This window comes from Vitis vinifera, chromosome 4 (genome assembly GCF_030704535.1).
Source record: "Vitis vinifera cultivar Pinot Noir 40024 chromosome 4, ASM3070453v1".
In the NCBI taxonomy this organism is placed as follows: domain Eukaryota; kingdom Viridiplantae; phylum Streptophyta; class Magnoliopsida; order Vitales; family Vitaceae; genus Vitis; species Vitis vinifera.
The window spans coordinates 1,796,390-1,820,915 of NC_081808.1; the positions used below are offsets into that span (position 1 = coordinate 1,796,390).

A 24,526-nucleotide genomic window follows, 5' to 3' on the forward strand; every position below is an offset into this window, starting at 1 on the left:
TCTTTCCTTGGATTAGCACTCGGAATCATATATATAAAGTTCAGTATGAAATTTGAAGAAGATTAGTTCTTTCAAATTAAAATTAGTAATTGAAGTTACACAAAATCATAGTCAGAAAAAAAGATAAATTAAATTTGAAACAAATTTAGAAAATATTTTTAAAAAGTTAAAAATTTCATGTAATGTAATTTAAAGTACAATAAAGAGAATTTGGAGAATTGGTATCAATGTTGAGATAAATGTTTCATGTTGGATTTTCAATTGATATGATACATTTTGTCTTGTTTGGAAAAGGAATTTGAAAGGGTTGAAAAGATATGGCCTAAATTCAATGAATTTGTTGGTTGTCATAAATGTGGAAAATGAACAAGAATTAAAAATTAGGTAATGTAGCCCCTATTCATACGTCCACTTCAAATTCAAACGCCTTACAATTCATTCTCCCACCCTTCCTATTAAGCCTCATCATCATATAAATGCATTTTGGTGCATTCTAGATACATTTTTATTTTATTATTTCCATAAATAAAACAACAATACAGATCTTTTTAATTATTATTTTTATTAGTAAAAATATAAATATTTTAATTATTTTTTAAATTTTGATTGATATTAAATATATTGAAAGTTTTGATTGTTTATTATTAAAAATAAAAATATTTGCCAACTATATATAATAAAAGGTAAAATATTTTTTTGGATAGTTCTTCAATAATTTTTTAGTGATTTTCAAGAATTTACAAAGCTCATAAATACGACATTTGTGTTAATTGTTTAATAAAGAAAAATAAGATGCAAGTAATAAATGAAAATGTATTTTTTGGTAATTGTTTTTTAAAACAGATTTATGTTTTTTAAAGTAAAAGAATAGAAAACATATTTAATAACCAGAAAATAAAAAATAAGTTTTTATTTTTTAAAATTAAAATATAGAGTTTTTAGAAAATATAATTTAGTTGTTTTTACTTAATTTTAGAGAGTTATTTTTAAAAAAAATTATAAAAATGATTAAGAGTAAGACATTACATATAAAATTTATTTTTAAAACATATTAAAAATATTTTAAATTTCAAAGAGACTTTCATTTTATAGAACATCATGGAATAATTTTAAAAAATTGTTCTCAAAAATATATTTTTAAAACTGTTTCGAAAACACTTCTTAATAGAGAACATAAATATTTCTTTAAAAAATGTTTACACCCTTTATATATTTTATTTTTGCTATCAAAATTTAAAAGCCAAGATTATATGCAATTAAGGGTAATAACATTAAATAACAAATAAATGAATTATTAAAAAAATAATAAACTTAAAACTCTAATCATAATTACTAAAAATAGTCTAGTGAGAATTTTTAACGTGTTTGGGAAGCACATTGATAATCAAGGCATACCTCTTTTCGGAGACACACCCTCTTGTTTATTTTCCTTCTATTTTATTTTTTTCTTAATACCTTTTTAGTGAAATTCCTAAACCTTTATTAAAATTTTATAATAAATTTTTCTTTTTAAATATTTTAAAATTAAAATTTTTAACTATATTTTATAAAATCAATAAATTTTTATATTACATTTAATGTTCACACCTCTTATGGTTATGTTTGATTCACAAAAAAATACTAAAAAAATATATATATGTTTAATTTATTTATAAAATATGCAAAAAAAATTAAATATAATTAAAATGAATTAAAAATTATTTAATTTTTAACTAATAAAAAAATAAATTTCAAAAAATATATAAAAATAATTTATTAATTTTATTTATTTATTTCTTACTTTCTTTCATTCATGTTGGCCCAATTTTCGGAGGACCGAACATTGCCATACTGTCGGTTGCCTTAAACCGTACAAAGCTTTTGGGCACGAAAATCTTTTCAAAACAATTTTAAAAAAAATTAATTTTAGAAAAAAAAAAATAATAAAAATTGGTTGGTGGGCATGGAGGACAATTTGGGACTCGTATTTCTGACGGATTGCTGTCGTTTTCCAAAGAGGGAAGACCATCAGAGTTGACTCCCATTATTAAAATACAAAAATATAATAACCCATAATATTTATTATTATAATTATTAATATTTTCCATGTCATAATCATCAAATATTATTGTGAAATGGTGAGTCAGCATCACACATTATTTTTCTTTTATTCAACACTCTACATAATTACAAAACCCACTAACATATAGCCCACTTGTGGGCTTTGTGCTTTCAGCTTCATTAAAGAAAGGCAAGTTTGACCTACCAAAACCCCCAACAGAAAATTAAAAATAAATATAAAAAATAAAAAAGAGAGTAATTGTCATTTTCCTGCTGGGCTTATTAATTGACAGTTGGGATTGATTTTTAATGTTAAGAAAAGGCTTACCCTTTTTTTTTCAATTCCAAAAAATATACCTAAGAAAATTTATTTATTTCATATTTGGGTTAATTATAAAAAAATATGAAAGAAAATTAAATATAAATAAAATTAACCAAAATTTTACATATTATTAAGTTGTTTAATTTTTATAATTTTAAAAAATTAATTTTTTTTTTCTCATCAATTTTTTCATCAAATTTTTCTGAACCAAACATGACCCAAATGATGTCATTCAGCATTCAGCAGCTTTGATTTCAAGAATTAACTCCTATTTTGGTTTAAGTAAGAAATTAAAAGAATTTTGTATTTTTAACTTAAGTTATTAGAAGGAGAAAAAGTAATAATTTTTAAAGAGTATGATTGACACTAAAAAAATTATTAAATATTAGTAGTGCAGCCAAAAAGCCACTTTAGAGGCCAAAATTTTAAAATGTCTTCGGAAGAAACATGACACCTAGTCCCCTTAGTCTGACCTATACTTGCAATTAGTGCATAATTCTTCTAAAGATCTTTTTTTTTTTTGTCATATAAATTATTATAAAATACTTGTAATTACTTTTAATTTTTTTTATTTATATCTAAATACTATTGACATGTTTGTGGGTTAACAATAAACTTGTAAGGGGCAAAAAAATTGATTGGTGAGATCCCCCACGCGAGGTGCACCATCAACCGACCTCGATCTTATGAGAGAAGGGTTCGCATGAGAGTATGTCTATTAGTACCTAGAATTGAGTGGTGGAGAAGTTAGAGAAAACTCCGATGAAGGCTTGCAACGATATTGACACTTTGATCTTTAACTATATTATCAATTTTTCTATAAGACTTTGATCATCTCATTTGGAAATTAAAGGTCATTGAAGATATGTTAAATTTTTTATGTCATTCAACCATTATTACGATAATTCTATGTAAAGTGTTTGTAATAAAAATATTATCAATAAAAATACTACATACTAAGAGTGTTTTTACGATAATTACTACTAAATCAATCTAAAATATCTATTATCCTTGTATCCTTATGAATTACAAATCATTAAAACAAATAAAATTTTGATTTTCGAACATTTATTACATAATTCAATTAATAACATAAATGATATTAATTTTATAAAATAATTAACAACCCCTCATTAATTTGACCCAACTTTTCATTTTCATTTTGTCCTTACAAAGCTTTAATGCCTATCTATCTATTCTTGCATACATCTAGTACTATTTTGAGTCATTCTATCTGAAGACTGTACCAAAACTTAGTGCAGCATCATGGAAGGAGCAGAGGATAGAGTGTAGACCAACCAACAAAAGAATAAAACCAAAAGGAAGAAGATAGAAAGGGACAGGCAACAATGTCAACCTCCAAGAAGAGTAAAGAAAGGCTTAGCATCAAAAGCAGTTAGGTGAGGATAGAGGCCTCATCATTCATACTCTAGATTGGGGGCCTGGAATCTTAATACTCCATTCCAAACAGAACCTTTCTCCAAACTTTTGAGCTAAATATGTATTAGGTGAAGTATAACACCAATCCCTTAATCCCTGAAGAGAGTTAAGGGACGCCTAGTGTGCCTATGCAAGGATAGAATAGCAATTTAAATGGAGAGAGTGGGTGTGTTTGAACTTTGTAAGGTCAGCATCTGGGCTCATGGGTCACCATTGCCACAGGTATATTCCCAATTGCAGCATGTCCAGAGATCTAAACTGCTAGTGGGCAACCCCATTGAGAATAATAGGACACTGGACACACCACCACTTCCATCCCGAACCAGTTAGGCAACAGGACAAGCATTCGGCCACCACCCTGACTTTATGCATTTTGTGCCTTTTCCCCCTAATCTAAGCTTTCTGCCACCAAATTATCTATCCTCCCTGTCCTCAGCTACATGGCAAGAGAACCCACTAAGCATTATCCTAAAACATGGGAATATTTTGTGATCCAAAGCTAATCAATATCAACATTCTACAAGAACACCAAGGATGAGGGAATTATGAAGGAGTCTCCAACTCTTCATTGTAAATATAGTGGATAAAGGACAAGCTCCAACTCCCACAAGGTTGATTGTAGGATGAAGTTTGATATTGTGAAGAGACTTTGTAACAAAAGATTGCATAGATTCACCGCTAAGCCTCCTTAGAGGTTAATTCTTAAGTTTGGCTTTAGTGGAAAGTCGAAGTCAAACTCATAGTTTTGAATAATATTAATATTATAAAACTTTTATTAAATGTAAAAAAAAAATTATATTTAATTTAGAATAAAATATTTTCTATTCTAAATATAGTAATCAATTTTCAAGAATAATTTTCAAATAAACCCCAAAATTTCTTTTATTTAGTTTACACAAATTTTATATATTCTCTATTTTTATGGGAAATAAATTTATAAATTATTTAATAATAATTTTAGTTTTTTCTATTTTTCCTCTTTATTTTCTTTACCTTTTATTGTTAATTTAAAAAAAAAAATCCAGATCAAAAATCAACCCCACCACCGGATAAACCCCACAATATTCCTCATAATAAAAACAATGGAAAAGGAAAAGCGAAAAACAAAAACAAATGTATTGAAAAGAAGAGAGAATATTCAATCTGTCTTTTTCTTTAAATTTTCTCTTGGGAAATCTAACTCTCTCACTTGGAAGCTGAGGCTGCTGACACAGCATCACTCCAATGGCCCCTCCCCTTGGGTCCTGTTTGGATACGCGACAAAGTCTGTCCCCAATGTGTTCCTCGACCTTTGCTTATATATCTACAGAGAACGAGAGATGCGGAGAATGATGTGTGACATGTCGACGACATTTGACGGCTTCGATTGTCTTGAAATTTGAATTCGACGGTCGGGATGCGTTTAAAAAGGAAAAATTGTTAATGGCCTGTTTGGACACTCCCTTTTACTGTTCTGTTTTGTAGCGAAGATTAAAATAAAACGGCCTTTTTAAAAAATAAATTTCAATTTGAGGACAAATATTGAGACATCTGTGAAAATAGACTTTCTATAAAATTACATGAAATTTAGTTCCTATTTAATAATTATTTAAAAAAATAATTTTTGAGAATAAAATTAATTTTTATAAAACAAATCTATTTAAAAATTTAAAATGTTTTCAATTTATTTTTAAAATAATTTTTATATCTAATAATTTATTTTTAATTATTTTATACATTTATATTATTATTTTTAAAATAACCTCTAAAAAATAAATAAAAATAATAATAAAAAACACTTTTTTATTTTGAATAACAAAAACAGTTCTAAAAAGTAATTCTTAAATAGGTCTTTAGTCTTAAAAATTTCTAAGAAATTACTTAAAACTGAAGGGCAAAATAAGAAATTTGTTATAAAAATTCTCAAAATATGTATTATATAAACCTTTAATTAATGCAAAATATGGCATAAATAAAATCCCAAATATATTTGAAGAAAAGGTGATTTTGGAGGTGAAAATTGAAAAAAAATGTGGGCACTTGCTTGAATTTACGAAATTGACCATCAATTTCCACATAAAAAATGACAAATCATGATACAATTATTTGAAAGAGGTGGGTCAGTGGGTCACCATCCATTATTTCCTTCATTCCATCTGCTTTTTTGTATCATTCTTGGATTCATTCACAAGCTTCCTCTTTCCCTCTCTTTCACGGAAACCCCCATTTAATGTCTTGTTTCCAATCATTTTTCTAATTATTTTATAATAATCAGAGAAAACATCTAAAAATGTTATATTAAAACATAGTCTTTTCCATTTCTGAAAACATAAATCCATTTTTCTTTTAACAAATATGTTTTCTTATTCTTTTATTATAAAAAAAACAAAAAACTGTTTTCAAAAAACAATTTTTCGAGAATTTATTTTTACAAAGAGGTGAAAAACTGTTTTTCAAAAACAAAGAAAGGACTAAAACCAGGAGGGAGAGGGTGGAAGTCAATCTCCAGGACAGAAGAGAGAAAAGCTTTAGCATCAAAGACAGTTGGGTATGGTGAGGAGCCATCATTCAAATTTTGGGTGAAGGGCCCGGCCTGGAATCTTTAGAACTTGGGCAGTGGCCTAAGGATTTTTAATTTTTTATACCTGCTCCAGACAAAAAATCACCCTGTAAATGCAGAGAAGGAAGGCTATAATCCCAAGGAGGAATTTATATATATATATATATATAAATTCAAGATCCTTGACTTTTCATATTCCATATGGATTCATAACAAAATCTGCTATCTGCCTCCAACTTGTCAGATACACAAAAGGAAAAAAACCATTTCCTGCTAACTATTTTTGAAATTAGTTCTAAAATTTAAAAATAATTTTTTAATATTTTGTAAAACAAAAATTAATTTGAGGACCTAAATTAGTTTTAATATGCTATTTATGTTTTTAAAATAATTTTTTATATATAAAGTGAAAATAATAAAAAAAGATTAAAATATAAATCCTGTAAACTCTTAACAAAAAATTGCCTTCCATTGCTCTCATATTAACCTTATGTCCACCACCTTGCTCCCCGGAAATAAATGGATGTTATGTAAATTATCATCCAAACACGAATTAAGAAAGGATCCTGCCCCAAAAATGAAATCATTCAATTAGGTTATAAACACAGTCGTTTGATTGATTGAGCAAACTAAATGGAATAATATCATTTCCAAGGGAGTATATGTTAAGGGCTTATTTGGAATAACTTTTTGTTTTTGGTTCAAATCGTAATTTCCCATCAATAATATTTGGTATTATACATGAAATAGTCCTAGCAAATGACAATATCTTTGACTCATGTATTAAGTTCTTTTTTACTCGTTGAACACAATTAACCAAACAAGGATGGAAGCTCTTTTTAAGTTTAAAAAAAAAAAGTTTTTTTAGCTTCTAAGAAGTCAATCCAAACATGGACTAAGCTAAATAAGACAAAATAAGAAGCCGAAAAATATTTGAACTTAAAGAAGTCAATTTAAACATGGCCCGAGATTGCTTTCTTCTCAAGCCATGATCCTCAAGTGCAACTTATTTTGCTTAACAAAAGAGTATTTAACTTCTAAGAAGTCAATCCAAACATGGCTTAAAGCAAGTAAGACAAAAAAGGAGAAGCTAAGGATCACCTTCTTTTGGATTGCCTTCTTTTTTGAAGAAGCACGACCCTGGAGTGAAAAGAAAGTGAAACTTCTTTTCATTATTTGGACTTTAAGTACGGGAATAGCAGAGATCTTCCTTTCGCAATTTTCAAGCCGACTGAATTCCCCCTCTTCCCCACACAAACACATGAGTTCATCCAATCCCCAATTCACATATGTAGCTTGGAACCGCTTAAATTGAGGAGGAAGAGAACCCTGGTCAAGTTGCACAAAAAAATTGTTAGGAATATCGATACCTCCAGCCTTAACCCTTGCAGCCAGACCCCACATTTTCGCAATGTGATCACGCACATTCCCTTGGCCGTCATATTTCATGTTTGCTAGCTTGTTTAGTAGCAGAGCTGCATCTGCCTTCTCAAAGCGCATGAACATGATTTCAAGACGAGCCAAGTATTGTCCAGCAGTGCCCGACTCAGGCGCTAGACTGCGAATGCTACTAGAAATTTTGTGCTTCATGATCATGAGGCTTAGCCGGTTACTCCTCTCCCATTTTTCATATTTTGCTCTTTCTTCAGGGGAGCTATTCCTGGTAGGCATCGGGGTTTGGCTTCATAGAGAGCAAGCTCCAAGTCCATCAAAGCAAGTATGAGCTGCAGGCTACTTTTCCATTCCATCCAGCTCTCGAAATTCAAATTTTCCAATGTTTTAACATCAGACAACCTAAAAGCTGCAGAGGGATTGAGAGTGTAGTTACACTGAAAACAAAAACAGATCAAACAAAAGAAAAAAATAAGCCTCAAAAAAGCATTTTCCTTGTTTCATCCTCTTGAAAATATCGATTATTTCCACAAATTAAGACTCTGTTTGGTAACTATCTTTTAGAAATAATTTTTTCTCCTCTAAAATAAGGAAATACAAAAGACTATGTTTGATAACTGTTTTTTATAAACAATTTTTTCTCCTCTAAAACAAGGAAATACAAATGCACATTTGGCAATTAAAAAATAAAAAACACTTCCCAAACTAACCCTAAACATCCTCGTGTGGTTGCAAAAACAAACTTAGGCTTGTTTGGAAATTGTTCTTAGAAAAAGTTATATGATTTAAAGACAAAAAACAATTTTATGAGAATTTGTTGTGAAATCAAGTTGATTTTTAGAATAAATTTGAAGTGTTTTCATTTTTTTATAGTGTCGTGGAGAATAAGTCGAGAAAACCATTTTTCATGTTTGAGAACATAATTCAAAAACAATTGAGTTAAGAAATTAAAAAAAAAAGAGGGGAGGGGGGGGGGTTGTCAATCAATTGATTTTAGAGACATTCACGATTCAGGGGGCTCATAACTGTTCTCTATTTCAAGAAACATAAAAACAAAAAACAAAAAAAGCAATTTTAAAAATTGTTTCTGAAAATATTTCTCAAAAATAAGGCATATTAAATGAATACCAAAATATTATTTTCTATGTTTTAAAAGTATGATCAAGAATGACAACAGATTCCAAAATTAACGCATTCGTTGCAGTATCACTACTTTTTAGAATGGAAGAAAATCCAAAAGCATTGAAAAGAAAGAAAGAAAAATCCAAAAGCATTGAAAAGAAGAAAGAAAATTTCACCATTGGCATTGGTGGTCATCATTTCATCCACTGAAGAAGAAACGATCGTACTGCCTTCTTTCTTCTTTTCGGTTCTTCTCTCCTCGATCTCTGTTTTATATATACAGAGAGCGGGAGATGGGGCGGAGGAGGTGTGCCACGTGGACCGCATGGTTTGACTGTTGGATTGGAGATGCATTTCTAAAATGAAAAAATACCTTTTATGATGTTGTTTTTTTTTTTTTTTTTATATATTTTGTATTTCTTGTTTCCTAGAGTAAACATTATGTCTTTGATTTTTTTAATTGAGAATTGTAGTTTAAAAATATTTTTAATATAAGGATAATTTTAATAGTTTCATAAATTTAATTAAATATATTTTCTGCTATACTTCCAAAATATAAAATATTATTTTTAACAAATATATCGATAACCTAATATATCGGTTATTCAATTTTATAGATCTATCGGAATATATAACACAAAATATTGATGAAACAACATTAATCAAAACTAAAATAATGTAATGGAAATTTTCAAAAATTGATAGCAAACAAATGAATACTTTATGTTATTTTGTTGAATAAATTGATGTATGTATATCAAAATTAATAATATTAATAAATTTAGAAGAATATTAATATGAAAATAAAAAATTTATTTTTTGAAAATAAGATTTTATTACAATCTATTCTTTATTTCAATGAAATAATAAATCTATTACATTTCATAATTAGATTAAAAGTCATGATTAATATAAAAAGGTTAAATAATACTTATCAATTTATTTAAAAAAATTATCTTAAATTCCTTTAATATATTTATGTTAATTTATTTTAAAAAATTAAAACTATTTTTATTAAAACATGTTTGATTACATTCTAAATAAAAAATTAAATCAATTCTAAAATTTATATAAAATATTTTATTTAAGAATTAATTTCTAAAATTTTATTAAAAATTTATGATAATAATTTTTACTAATGACATTAATTTATTTAAATAATTAAAATTATTAAAAGTTATATTAATAATTTATCTTATCAAATTAATTTTAATACAAAATTATTTTTTAATAAAATATTACAACTTCATTCATTGTTTTGATATTTTAGTAATCTTTTAATAAATTTATATTTTATAAAAAAAAATTAAAATGAATTTATATTAGAAAAAGAGGACCCGTGAAAACACCTACGATTTTTGGGGAGATGGTGGATTCGTTTGAAATATCGCCAATTTTCTCTAATGGAAACAGCTGCAGCAGCTACGATTTTACCGATCTGTGGCGATTAAGCGATTTTCCGTCATTCAAAGATTTTCAAGATCATATTTTACGATATTTCAAATCTTGATTTTAATCATATTTAATAACAGAAAACAAATTTTCAATTATTAAAAGTTTTTTTAGCAAACATAGCTTTTCTTGAAACCAGTTATCAAACATGTCCCGATCAAAAAACGATCCAATTTCTATCTCCATAAAAAATAAAACATAATAGTTTGTTTTGAAAATTTGGTGATTTTTGGAACAAATTTAAAATACTTTCAAATAGTTTTTATTAAACATTCTAGGAAGCATCTAGAATAACTAGAATTTCAAATAAAATTTTATTCCAAAAAAACCAACCTATAACTAATTTTTTTTTAAAATATTCTCAAAAACTTAATTTTTGACAACGTTGCTACAAAGAACCTAATTTTTCAATGCTATTTGACCGAGGATAACATTCAAATTTGAGTTTAATATAATAGACAATATATATATATATAAAGAAAATAAAATAAAGATAAATGAAAAATAGATTTTTTATTATTCTTCAAATTTATTACATTTACTTTTTTAATTTAATAATTTAAAAATATATAAATTCTTAATTAATTATATTTAACTAGAGGCAACAATCATGGTTGATGAGTCATGTTGGCAGGTCCTGTAGACATTGTGTCTAATTTAAACAATAATAATCATGTTAAAAATATAAAATTCAAACTCAAATGTGTGTAACTCATTTAATAATTAAGTTCTCTTATTTAATAATCAGACATGTCTATGACTCAATCAACTTATTTAATTAAAAAAAATTAAAATGGATCAAATATCAGTTAATAACGTAAAGTTACCATTAGACTAATCTTTAAGATTATTAAATGAATCACTTCGTGTTACGCTTATTTATTAAATGAATTATATAACTCTACACGAATTTGACCCAAATCTAATTATACTCAATCCAAATCCGTAAAAAACATGTTGGGTTCAACGAATCATATTAAACTTTGTCACCCTATATTTACCTTTCTTTTATATTTTTCATAATAAAACAAGTATGAAAAAACATAGTGCAAGGAAAGTAAGGCTTTCACCAAAAAGCTGAAACCCCCATATATTCTAATTCAAAGTGTATCAAGTATCATTATAGAATCTAGTAAACCCTTAACAAAAAAACTTGCCTTCCATAGCTCTCATGATAACCTTATGTCCACCACCTTGTTCCCCGGACACTAGTCCTGAGAAGTGAATAGATGTTACATGGATTATCACCCAAACACAACTTACCCATCAAAAAAACATTATCATCCAAACATGACTTAAGAATGGAGATTGCCCCAAAAAATGAAATCATTCAAGTTGCAAAGACAGTATTTGACTGAGCAAACTTAGTGGAATGATATCATTTCCAAGGGAGTATATGTTTAGGGGCACATTTGGAATAACATTTTGTTTTTGGCTTAAGTCGTAATTTTCAACCAATAATATTTGGTATTGCCGTATTGTTAAAATTTTAATTAAGCATGAAATAGTTTCAAAGACAAACATATAGAAGCTCCATAATTAAGCTCTTTTCAAAGACATAAGCTCTTTTGACAAGATTAACCAAACAAGGATAGGAGCTTTTGTTAAGCTTAAAGAAAAGAGTTTTTAGCTTTTAACAAGTCAATCCAAACAAAGTCTAAACCTCTTCGGACAAGATTAACCAAACAAGGGTTGCTTTAACTATTAAAAGGTCAATCAAAACATGGCCTAAACGAAATAAGACAAATAACCAAAAAGCTAGGGATTGCTTTCTTTTCGAGTCATGATCCGCAAGTGAAACTTATTTTGCTTTTCAAAAAAGAAGTTTTTAGCTTCTAAGAAGTCAACTTAACTAAATGAGACAAAAAAAGAGAAGCCAAGGATTACCTTCTTTTCAAGCAGGTGATCATCGAGTGAAAAGAAAGCTATACTTCTTTTCATTATTTGGACCAAGACCCGGAATAGCAGAGATCTTCCTTTCAGAATTTTCAAGCCGAACGAATTCCTCCTCTTGCCCACACATACACAAAAGTTCCTCTAGTCCCCAATTCACTTTATATGAAGCTTGGAACCGTTCATATTGAGGAGGAAGAGAATCCAGGACAAGTTGCACAACGAAACATTCAGGAATATCGATACCTCCAGCCTTAACCCTCGCAGCCAAACCCGACATGTTGGCAATGTGATCACGCACATTCCCTTGGCCATCATATTTCATGTTTGCTAACTTGTTTAGTAACGGAGCTGCATCGGCCTTCGCAATGCGTATGAACATGACTTCAAGACGAGCCAAGTATTGTCTAGCAGTGCCCGACCCGGGTACTAGACTGCGAATGCTACTAGAAATTTTGTGCTTCATGATCATGAGGCTTAGCCGGTTACTCCTCTCCCATTTTTCATACTTTGCTCTATCTTCAGGGGAGCTATTCACGGTAGGCATGGGGGGTTTGGCTTCATAGAGAGCAAGCTCCAAGTCCATCAGAGCAAGTATGAGCTGCAAGCTACTTTTCCATTCCATCCAGCTCTCTAAATCCAATTTGTCTAATGATTTAACATCAGACAACCTAAAAACTGCAGAGGGATTGAGAGTGTAGTTACATTGAAAACAAAAACAGATCAAACAAAACACAAAAATGCCTCTTAAAATAGTCGAAAAAACATTTTCTTTGTTTCATCCTCTTGAAACTCTAGGCTATTTCTACATATTAAGACCTGTTTGGTAACTGATTTTAAGAACAATTTTTTGTTTTCCAGAACAAGGAAATAGGAAAACACTAGAAAACGCTTCTCAAACTGACCCTAAACATCCTCGTGTAGCTACAAAACAAACTTCGGATTGTATGAAAATTGTTCTTGAAAACAGTTCTATGTTCAAAAGACAAAAAACAGAAAAAAGATTCAGACAAAAACACAATTTGAAATGTTTTCAATTTTTTTTTTTCAGCGTCTTGAATATAAACCCTTAGAATAAATGAAGAAAACTGTTTTTCATGTTTGAGAACATAATTAAAAAACAACTGAGTTAAGAAATAAAATGAAGTAAATAAATTGATTCTTGAGATTTTCATTGTCCGATTCAGGGACTAAGGGGTAAAACCCCATAACTGTTCTCTATTTCAAGAAGCATAAAGAACATAAAAACAATTTTAAAAATCGCTTTCCAAAACATTTCTTAAAAGCATAATCACTTTAAGAATGAAAATGGATTCCAAAATCAACGCATTCATTGCTTTCATTTTTTAAAATGAAAGAATAATGGTGAAAAATCCCCAAAAACAAAAACAAAAAACCATTTTCCCATTTTTAAAACAAAAACAAGACATTATTTCGGAAAAAAAAAAACCCAGAACGAAGATGGTAACCCTTGAAAATCAAATCATAATCCATAACCCCAATAAACAATTTTTCTTTTCATTACAACAGTACCACTACTTTTTAGAACAGAAGAAAATCCAAAAGCAGTGAAAAGAAGAAAGAAAATTTCACCATTGATGGCCTCTTTTCCTTCATTCTCCCACAGCATCATTCCATTCACTGAAGAAGAACCCATCCTACTCTCTTTCTGGTTCTTCTCTCTTGTATCTCTGTTGTATATATGCAGAGAGCTGGGGACGTGACGGAGGAGGTGTGCCACGTGGACCGCATGGTTTGCCTGTCGGATTGGACGGTCAAGATGGGTTTCTAAAATGAAAAATGCCTCTTGTGATATTGCTTTTCTATTTTTAAAAAAATTTTATTTCTTGAAGGGTCTAATTCATTTTTCACCGTTTCAGCCAAAAATCAAGACGCTTTCCTCTCTGGATTTTTATTTTTTATTTTTTATTTTTTTAAAAAAAAAGAAGAACAAAATTCTATTTAAAATTTTAAATATAAAAAAAATAATTATTTCAATTTATTTACAATACAAAAATTTTAAAAATATTTTTCTTATTTTTAATTAATTCTCAACATATTCTAAAATATATATATATATATAAACAAGTTTTTTTTCTAATTTATATCATATTTAATTTTCTTTCTTATTTTCAATCATAATAAATAAATAAATAGATAAAATACATTGTTTTCTAATTATTTTCTACTTAATAACTTATGAGCCCACACTCCCAAAATCCTCGGGCTGCAGAAATGATATAAGAATTAGCCCAAGTTTAGGCCCAACAAGAAGTAGGACAAGCCCAAAAAAGCCAAGCCCATTTAAGTCTCATATTTCCAGAAAACCCCTGAATGGATAAAAAAATATTTAGAGAAAGATATACTAGGCAAAGAGTTCTCCCTCCAAACACTAATGAAGAGACATTATCAGTTTCATAGATGAAGCGCCAAAATCTAAAAGCTTCTCGATTATTTTCCGGGTACTGTTTTCCATTGAAACAAACAGAAATGGCACATTATCCCAGAAGAAAATGCAATGAAACCTGAAAGAAATTGAATCAAAACAAAACAACTATAGGTTTAGAAGAGATGGATAAATTCAAGAAAACAAGAATGGGACAGAAAGAACAACTGGAGGTTTACACAGCCATTGGATCAGAAAACCCGAATCGAACACCTTAAAAAAGGTAACAAAAAACCAGGCTAGATATGAGCATATCATCAACAGGCCAATACCCGCATTTCAAATCGTCTGAAAAACCAGGTTAACAGGTCCAAGCAAGCTGAAAATGGAAACAATGAAGCCAATTCATAGCAAAGAAGGCTTTGATTACCGACTAGGACTGAATTTCTTGAAGGTAGGTAATTTTTTGGCTATATCAGATTTCAATTTGCAGCTGAAGGAGAGAGCTTCTGAAGCCAGTCTGTCGATTTCTTCTTCCTTGTTCTCATAGATGTAGAAAGCTACAAAGGCAATTAGAAGCCCTGCAATGGTTACAAGCACAAAGTCCCCTTTCAGTTCAAGGAGCATAATAGTAAAAGGATGAAATGGGTCTCGCTTCTAGCATTGATTTGATACGAAAATGGGTCAAGGAAGACATGAAGAGGCTCAAAATCTGCTGATGTAGAAAGAGAACCCCACTGAAAGAGACATGAAACTGGATACCGTGACATCCAAACATGTCAATAAGTATCCCTCAAGGCCAACCAACTGGGTTCATTCTGGGCCTAGGAATTTTTCCTGGACGAGAATGATCAGATAATGGGAAGGATGCCACCAATCCATATATTTACACCACAGGGCAATCAGACATGCTCCCAAAGTCGTGAGACACTTAAAAAATTCAGGGTTTGAGATATTGATTGCAACAATGATTTCAATCACAGATAAAATAGAAGTGAGATCCTGAAACTAAAAGTTCCTTCAAACTGCATCAAAATGCTTTAAACCTTTTTATGGGAAAGGTCAGGATTGGCCAGATTTTAGAAAATGTCAAAAATTCTGAATAAGGTTGAGAATCAAAGGGCTGTTTGGTAACATTTCCTGAAAACAATTTTTTGATCTTTATAATCAAAAAATTGTTTTCTAACTGAGAAAACACATTAAGCAAACTTATGATAGAAAACAAGTTTTCTAGAGTTTGTTTTTAAAAAAAAGTTGTTTTTTAACTTTGAGGTGTTTTCAGGATTTGTTTGGTTGCTGTTTTTTAAAACTATTTTGAAAAACATTTTTTAGTGTTTTCAAGAAAAAAAAAAAAAATTGTTTTTGGGAACTGAATTCTGAAAAACAGTTTTTGTTTTAAAAAACAAACAAAAAAAAAACATATTTGGTTGAATTAATAAAAAAGTTTTTTAGAATAAGTAAAACAAAAAATATGTTTGAAAGTTTTTTTTTTAATTAATAAAGTGTTTTTTTCCATTAACTTGATATTATAAATATATAAATAATTTTTATATGCACAAATCATTTAAATTAAAAAAAAAATTATTCTATTTTGAAATTTTTACATCAGGTATAATTTTCTTAAACAAATTATGACTTCATAACTATGTGTAAGTATATTAATTTCAATAATTTAAATAACAAGAAAGGGCTTGCAGGTGGGGGTGTGGTGGTTGGGTGGAGCTCACCTTCGTGGAAACACAAAAAGCAACTAGGAAAACACAAAAAAAAAGGAAGAGAAAACATGGAGAACAATCTATTATTTGAACAATGAAAAAACAATGAAAACATCTTTTTATTGTTCTCAAAAAAGTAGTTTTTGAGAACATGGAAAACACAAAAAACAAAAACACACCCCCTTCCCCAAACATGTTTTTAGTGTTTTTTGTTTTCAAGAACATAAAACAGTTCTTAAAAACAACAACTAAACAAGCCCTCAGTCATTTTTTGCTGAGTTTTTTGAGCAACAATTGAAGAAATGTAGAATACTTTAAAAACTTTTGCATTGTACATAAGTGTACAGTACCTTTAGAGAGAATAAGCCAAGAAAACTATATTTCATATTTGAGTTCTCAAACAAAATTTTGTTTCCAAAAACAATTAAGAACTGTTTTTTAAAACATTGCCAGACAGGCCTCAAGTCTTTCACAAATTTTTGGTATTTTATTGTCCAAAGAGAGAGACAGAACCTGTAACAAATAAGCTTTGCAGTGAAATAGCTCCAAGGAAGCTGAGAATCAATAGGGAGAGAACAACCTGTTTCATCACCAAAGTAGAGAAAAACATTAGCAAAATAATTAACATTGACAGAATTAGCCCAACAATTACTAAAATGACCAAGAACCAAATATAGATTACCACGAATCAGTAAGCAGCATGCCTGAAACTACATGCCTAAATTAACTAAAGGTTGTGGAGGGACCACATGACTGCAGTAAATTAGCAATAATTCATCTCATTATAGGTGAGAATAACAAAATTACAGAAAAAACTTTGTTTCCAATACGTCATATCCTACATCAAAGCACATATCTCCTTTTGCTTTACATATAACAAACTAATGCATAAATGTGAAAACAAGAACTTACATAATGAAAATATTTGTGATTAGAAACATGCGAAATAAGGAGACAACATGAAAAATAGTAACATACCTTAAGGAACAGCATCCAGTCATCCCCCTTGCAAAGAGATTTTAAAACATTTACAGCAGTATTCCATGATGAAGCTACTGAGAGAGCAGCTCGATGTGACCTCTCTTCTGAGAAATGGAAATTTGATGGAGGAATTTTCTCAACCGTATACCCCAATCTGCATCAATATATAATTCCGTTTATAACCACCAGTTACTGTTTCTTCAAATTATAAACTTTAACTTGTTTCTATCAGCCCCATGTCCAACCAAAACATGTTGGCAATTGATCAACCCATAGTAAAAATAAACTGTAGCCCATAAAATACACAAATTGGGTGATCCAGAAAACCAATAACCACACTCTCATGGGGCTTATGTTTACTGCAAAACTTTATCCATATGATAGTCAGATATGTAACGAACAATAGATTGATGTGCTTCCAATTCATGGCCAAGCCAGGTAATTGTGGTTGATTAATTGGACAAGTGCCGACATATACGATATCTTATTCTTGATAGATAATTTATAACTGTGCAAGGAAATGCAGATTGGCATTTTAAAATTTCAGAAAAGAGATGAGCATGCATACATTTTCTCAGGTAAATTGCCATGGATGAACAAGAATATTGATGCCACCAAGAAAAGTTTTGAAACTGCAGTGACGATGGTATAGCCAGATGCAATGAAGTTGTGGTAAAACGCCATCAAAACTAACAATGTGGTGAGTGCCAGCTTTTTATCCTTCCACAGAAGTGTGTCAGCCACTGCAAGAGGCACCAACAGAAAAGGCATTGCTTTAAAAATGAATTACATATATTATAACTTTTCACATTGCTTCAACTTCTCACAATTGTGAATTTTTTATTACATTTCAATGTCACAGATCATCGGTGTATCCTCATTTAAAATATGTGTGTGCAACTTTGTAGCTAAAATTCTCTCCTCTTTTACCATCCAGTGTCATGCATATCTCCCACCTACCAACAGACTCAGATCAAATGGAGGGTTCCCTCTTGAATAGACAATCTTTGAACAATGCAGAATGAGAATAGCAACTTGATAATAAATGAACTACAAAATCCAATGTCATTGTTCAAATTCTGTCCAACATGCTTACTTTTTGGATTGTCTGAGATAGAAATCATGCTATGATAGGAAAATCCTTGTTACATAGATAATAATGATTCATAGTCCAAGCTTTTTAGACAATCGACTATGAACAAAAATTTCTAATATTTCAATGCCCTTTTTTTTTTAAGTTAAGCATCAAAACCAAAATTCACTTCTTACAAAATCTGTGTCTTCAACCTTCATCTACCTTTCCCTAAAACCTTCAACTTCAGTAATTCTGTCCACATCAGGTCATTTTGCCAGATGAAAACCCAGATAAATGAGGAAGTTTGGCATAAAGCTCAGCTGAACCCTCTTGCTTTGAAATCTAATTCATATTTACTATATCAGGTGATTGTAAATTTGTAACTGACAAGTTCATAAACTTTCTTGTAACCACCATAATTATCTTTTTCAATCAACTAATACTACCCATTGGGTAAATCAGTCAAACAATCAATATGATAGTGGAGTATGGCAACAGAGAAGATCACCACTTATTGGATGGTCACATGCTCAGTATTCAGCCATGAACTGTAGGAATGCATCTAGATTATAGCTAGCATTTGGGAAAACATCACAAAAAAAAAAAAGGAAGAAGAAGAAGCATAGAGAAAGAAGATTCATTGAGGCCTCTTACCTCTTCCACTTCCAAGATATCTGGAAGCTTTAGATGGTCCCTCTCTTTTAGGAAGATGTTCAGCTCTCAAATCTGGGTATGAATCAATTGTCCTCCTTAGACCCTCCTGCAGGAGAAATGAAATTACATTTGTCACAACTACACCTACATAAGATCTCGGGATTAACTACAACATAAAATCACCTCATGGTTTGGCCCTGTCTTTCTATGCTTCAGTTGGTCTCATCAATAAAAGGTGTACAACTTTGGCCATTTGGACTGAGTGCAAAACTTGAAAAGCTAAAAATATTTTAAATATATGAAAGAAAACCCTTTTACAGACATTTCAACATGCTATATTAGTCATGCAAAATATATCTTGTTGGAGGATTAAACTAGTGGCACTATAACTCTTGAAGTGTGGCCCCTCCAAGAGGCTATTGCTCATTGGAAGTTATGGAGCCGCTTATTGCTGCCCTTGTGATGCTTCCGGTGCTCACTGATAGTGTAGCTAAAGTTGGTGAACTTTAAATTACCATATCCAAGTTCATGAAATACCCAACAATAAACCAAACAGAGCTTTGAATACTAGTGCAAGATCATAAGCTCCATGTTAGAAAAACCAAATGTATCTTTACTGATTCTCATGGAATGAGGAAAGACCTGGAGTGATACAATGGGCGTGTAGCTAAGTTGATCCTTCGCTTTTGAACAACTAAAAGTTCTGCTGCAAGAGAGGAGCCTAATTCTTGAAGGGGTCAACTGAGGAACCTTCATACCATATGGGGCTAACATCTTATAGGTCCACTCCACCATGTGTGCGATAGGCATCATAACCAAGGCAGGGATCTTTATTCTTGGCCTGCAAACTACATGAAATCAGACAAAAGACAACAGGCAATGATAATAACATATCTACAATTCATTCTTGATTCCTTTTAGGAAAAAAGAATTAATAAGCAGAAACAAGAAATCCAGATTTCTTAAAAAATAATAATATTCCTACTTCTGCAAGAACCCTCAAGCAGTGGCTAGCTAGAAGGACGGATAGCCAATAGGAAATTTTCTTTTTCATTAACTAGAAACATAATGATCATGGACAACAAACCATGCAGCCAGGAGAATTATATCCTGAAATTTTCCACTGGTTGTACCAATGTTCCAACAAATGAAAACTCTATTCTTTCTTTCTTTCAATAATTCCAAAAGAAATTGCATGAGGCACTGCCCTCCACCCTTAAATCCATTTAACTCAGCCCTAATCCACCATCCCACCATTAAGTAAAGAAAAAAAGAGAGAAAGAAAAAAATAGAAGCTCAAAGCTCTGAAACAACTTTGTAATGAATAAAAAAGTGGTCCACCAATTCAGTGGCTTCTTCACACCATACTCAAGAAGAAAAGGAAAAGAAAACAACTTAAAAACTGGTAACATGCATTCAGTGAAAGGGGGGAGAACACAAGCTTATAAACTACTTAAGCGTTCTGCTGATTCAATGGCTTCTTCACACCATACTCACAAAGAAAAGAAAAGGAAAAATGAATTAAAAACTACTGATGTACACTCGGTTAAAGGGGGGAGGACACAAACTTACAACAACATTCATCACCCAAAATGAACGAGGAAAGCAGAAGAGCACGCATAGGAAGAAAGAAATACCTTTCATAGCCAAGACCTTCAAGAATAAGTGAGACAAACTCCCAAAACTTGATTGGTTCCATATTGGTTATAAAGTATGCCTGTAAAACTATCATGTTATTGCAATTATCAACTAGAGTAACAAGCGCAGAGAGTAAAGAAACTACTTTCCCTATCTCCTAGCTTGATGTGGCAATTCATTTCAAAATTTTCACTAACATGTTTTAGACGATGTTACTTATAATAGAAGTTTATATTATTAAATTTTTTAATCTATCTAATTGTATTTTTTTTTGTGATAAATTTTGCAATTTATTTTAGAATTTATTGAGATTTTAAAATAGCATATTTTATTAATCCGATATGTTGAGTCGGTACCTCCTAAGTCAATGACTGATATTGTGATTTTGAACCATGAATATGGAATTTTAGTTTTTTTATTATTTTTTTTATTTTTATAGCAATTGAAACATGGATGCATGCTTAAAAAAGGGATTGGATAGAATGATAGAAACTAAAATGATTGAAACAGTACCTGCCCTGCAGCTTGCTCTGCAATCTTCCCTTCTGAAGCCAGAGCTTGTTCAGCACATATATGGGCATGTGCCACATTTTCAACATAAGTGAAATCATACATGTTATTGCCATCACCAATGATGAACTGCATTGTTAACGTGGAACAAAAATAAATATTATAATTTACTGAGGATAGCATACACCTACAACATCAACGTAAAGAAACATCGCAGGGAAAAGAAGCACTCCTGTCTTCGGAAATCTATGGCCAAAATTTTACATGGTCGAGAAATACTGCCATACCAACTACCAATAGGCCCTACCAAAGACATCTTTGACGTAAAAAAGAATTAATTATATGATCATAATTTTTTTAATTATTTAAGCTGTCAAAATATTTTTGATAAATTAGCAGACTTTGTTCCATGAATTTTTAAAGAAAAGTTATTTAAAATAAAAGCTCATTTAGATAATCCGTCATGTGAAGAACTAAGGTCACCACAGTGATTGCATCAATATTTTTATTAAGAAAGTGTATAATTCAAATCATAGTCTTAAATTGAAATTGAATATCATGAGGAAAAATACATGAAGAAGATGCCAAAATGATGATTAACAGGGATAGAGAACATGCTTGCCTTGGATTTCCCAGCCCTTGCAGCATTAACCAAAGACGGAACCAACAACTTATCGCCAGGGCCAAAGATGCTGCTTGGACGTATGCAGCATGTCAGAAGTCCATTAGTACCATTTGACTTGATCACCAATGCCTCTCCTTCAGCTTTAGTTGCCGAATATGAATCATTGTGCTGAAACAGTTCAATGCCATATAGAGCAAAAGTCAGTGGCGGTTAGGGAAGTTGAGAGTTGTGGTTTTATATGAACAATTAGTAGAATAATCAAAATATTAACAGGATTAATAAACACACACAGGTTATTTGTGTAAATACTTTTACATGTTTAAAACCACTTTTCTCTGAATTGTTAGTTCTAAATGATATAAAATTATTAAAATCAACTTTTATACCTTAAGACACATTAAGATAATTAATAAAAATGCTTTCTCAACTAATATGTTAGTTAAAAAAAAAAAAACCAATTACTGCTGCCTGTGACTTTGTTTGATTTTCAAACTGTAGCTGAACTGAATTCTATATTACATGATCTTGAGGAAGAATCTTAGAGCAGTCAATACCTTATCTGGATACGGCAGTGACTCGTCCCCATTAAATATTCCGTGAACCCCATCAAAAACCACACTAGGAGAGCTTGTATAGATAAGTCTCTTTACTTTTTGCTCAATACAGGCATCAATTACATTCTTTGTTCCTACAGAATAAAGTTAAAATAAAACACAAAATAAATATTTGATCAGCCAAAGTAAAGGGGAAGCAATTTCAGAAACATGTCAAATTTAATCTTAGCAGCCAGCATTTTTTACCTTGCACATTGACTGAATGATGGAGCTGGTGATTGTTAATGGATGAATCTGGAGCAGCCATGTGGAAAACAGCCTCAGCTCCTTGGCATGCTGTGGAATCAAAACATGTGAGACAAGATCAACCCATATAATAGGGATTAAAATGTTCAATCCAATTACAGATATAAGTTTTAACATCCCGCCCCACAATTTGGTTATCCAGGCCAAAAAAGACATAAAGTTCCCAAAAATTTTATTTTGGAAATAGGGAATGAAAACAAAGTGGATGAAATAAATCCTATAGATGCATATAGGATGGATTTGACCTTTAAGCACTTGAGCCTTGTCTCGAAGGTCGGCAGATACATATTCAGCACGACCAGACTGCAGAGCTTCACCAAGTAGTCCCTTCTCCTCGCTCGGTTCCAACTTGATAGAGGGTCCCAAGTCTGCAATTCGAACTGAAAATCTCCCAGAGCGAATGAGCATTTCCACCAAATGCCGTGCAGCAAAACCCCTCCCCCCAGTCACAACACACCATTTCTGCTCCCCCTCCATACTCCACAAGGCCCTGCAAACAGCAGTTTATTGACTAACCTTCACTTTCAACAACTGAATTCACAGTCTACCATTTTTTTTTTTGGGTAAGTTTTCATGATTGTACTCTAAAGCGACTGAGGATCCAAAACAGAAGGGTCCACTCAGAAATTCAATTTTCAAAACTTTTTTGAAAAAAAACCCACAATGACAACAAACCGGATCAGTTGAAAAGAATGGTACTGATCCAGGACTCATACAAATCCAGCATTGCCTGGATTCCCAAGAATTTCACCAATCCAAAATGTTTCCCATGTTACCAAATCAAAATGACACTAAACCCACACAGCTCACTCAAAGACCCATGCTTACAATGAATGAAGAAATTTAACAAACACCTCATCTGCAACACAACATGAGTTCAAGTTACAGGAACCCGCCTAGCACTTTACTCCATAAACACCAGATTGATAGTAAGAACAGAAAAAAAGAAACGCACCATCAATAAATGAAATGTACTCTGACGCCGAGAAATTAAGAAAAACTTAAAAGAGAGAAATGCGTGTAAGCTCAATTGACTTCAGGTCAGAAGACAAGTGAATCCAGGCCTAGCCCGGAATCTACAAATAGATAAGAGTAAGAAACTGGTTTACCCGAGTCCTCTGTTGTTCAACTCTGTCTCTCTGTTGAATCAAATCCTAATAAGGGATTTCACAGCTCCGAGGATCTGAGAGACCCACAGATAAACGAATGGGCAGGTTAATTAACCGCCGTTGATGGGGAGATTTTCATTTGGATGCTCCTCTTTCTCTGCCTCTAGTCTTCTTTCTTCCTTTCTTTCGGTCTTTTTTCATTTTTAATTATTTCATTTTTTAAATAAATTCCATAGACCCCAAAATTTTGGTGATAAACGTAGATATTATCCCGATTATACCCCTGCAAAATTTTCAATTACAATAAGAAATTTTAAATAACTATAATTTAATTTTCTAATATTATTATTTAGATGAAGTTTCTATGTAATAATTTTATAGTGTTATGATCATTTCACCCGAAAACCAATAATAACCAATAATACGGAGTAAGTCAAATATTTCATGACATTTGATATCACATTTCACGCGTCTATTTTAAGGGTTATCATTTGAATAATTTATCCCAAATTTAAAAACGATGTTATTATAACATGTTACAATTAAAATTAAAATATAAATTAATTGAAGCATTATGTATGATTAAATAAACACTTCAATAAAAAATATAAAAAAGGGATATGATCCATGAGTATTATACTCTTTTTTTTTCACATTTTTCTAAGGATATTATTATTTTTATTTATAATGAAAATATTTTTAAAAATATATAATTCAATTTTTTTAATTGTAATTGTTATTGTTTTAATTGATTGCTCACTAACTTGCAATTG

General features: G+C 30.7%; 2 protein-coding genes across 2 annotated transcripts; both read right to left on the reverse strand.

Moving 5' to 3' along the window:
• Positions 1-11,354: 11,354 nt before the first annotated feature.
• Positions 11,355-14,115, reverse strand: LOC100244044 (uncharacterized). The gene is made up of 3 exons (XM_002280289.4): positions 13,794-14,115; positions 12,195-12,878; positions 11,355-11,521 (listed from the first exon to the last, which is right to left on the reverse strand). The coding sequence occupies exons 1-2, from the start codon at positions 13,855-13,857 to the stop codon at positions 12,214-12,216; spliced, it is 729 nt and encodes a 242-aa protein (XP_002280325.2). The 5' UTR covers positions 13,858-14,115; the 3' UTR covers positions 11,355-11,521; positions 12,195-12,213.
• Positions 14,116-14,622: 507 nt separating this feature from the next.
• Positions 14,623-23,973, reverse strand: LOC100257631 (3beta-hydroxysteroid-dehydrogenase/decarboxylase). Its single transcript, XM_002282125.5, has 13 exons — positions 23,754-23,973; positions 22,890-23,134; positions 22,585-22,674; positions 22,339-22,472; positions 21,782-21,952; positions 21,163-21,288; positions 20,649-20,728; positions 19,654-19,852; positions 19,012-19,117; positions 17,851-18,025; positions 17,280-17,436; positions 16,815-16,881; positions 14,623-15,167 (listed from the first exon to the last, which is right to left on the reverse strand). Exons 2-13 carry the CDS (start codon positions 23,119-23,121, stop codon positions 15,013-15,015), a joined length of 1,692 nt encoding a protein of 563 aa, XP_002282161.2. The 5' UTR covers positions 23,122-23,134; positions 23,754-23,973; the 3' UTR covers positions 14,623-15,012.
• Between the last annotated feature and the right edge of the window lie 553 nt (positions 23,974-24,526).

What these genes read in the sequence shown, in the direction of transcription:
- LOC100244044 (XM_002280289.4), bottom strand. Translation starts at nt 13,857, where the DNA reads ATGGGTTCTTCTTCAGTGAATGGAATGATGCTGTGGGAGAATGAAGGA. An exon ending in AGGAAAAGAGGCCATCAATG is followed by an intron (nt 12,879 to 13,793) that starts GTGAAATTTTCT and finishes ATCCCTCTGCAG; the next exon opens with TTTTTAGGTTGTCTGATGTT.
- LOC100257631 (XM_002282125.5), bottom strand. Translation starts at nt 23,121, where the DNA reads ATGGAGGGGGAGCAGAAATGGTGTGTTGTGACTGGGGGGAGGGGTTTT. An exon ending in CAAGGCTCAAGTGCTTAAAG is followed by an intron (nt 22,675 to 22,889) that starts GTCAAATCCATC and finishes TTGATTCCACAG; the next exon opens with CATGCCAAGGAGCTGAGGCT. An exon ending in ATATCTTGGAAGTGGAAGAG is followed by an intron (nt 18,026 to 19,011) that starts GTAAGAGGCCTC and finishes TGCCTCTTGCAG; the next exon opens with TGGCTGACACACTTCTGTGG.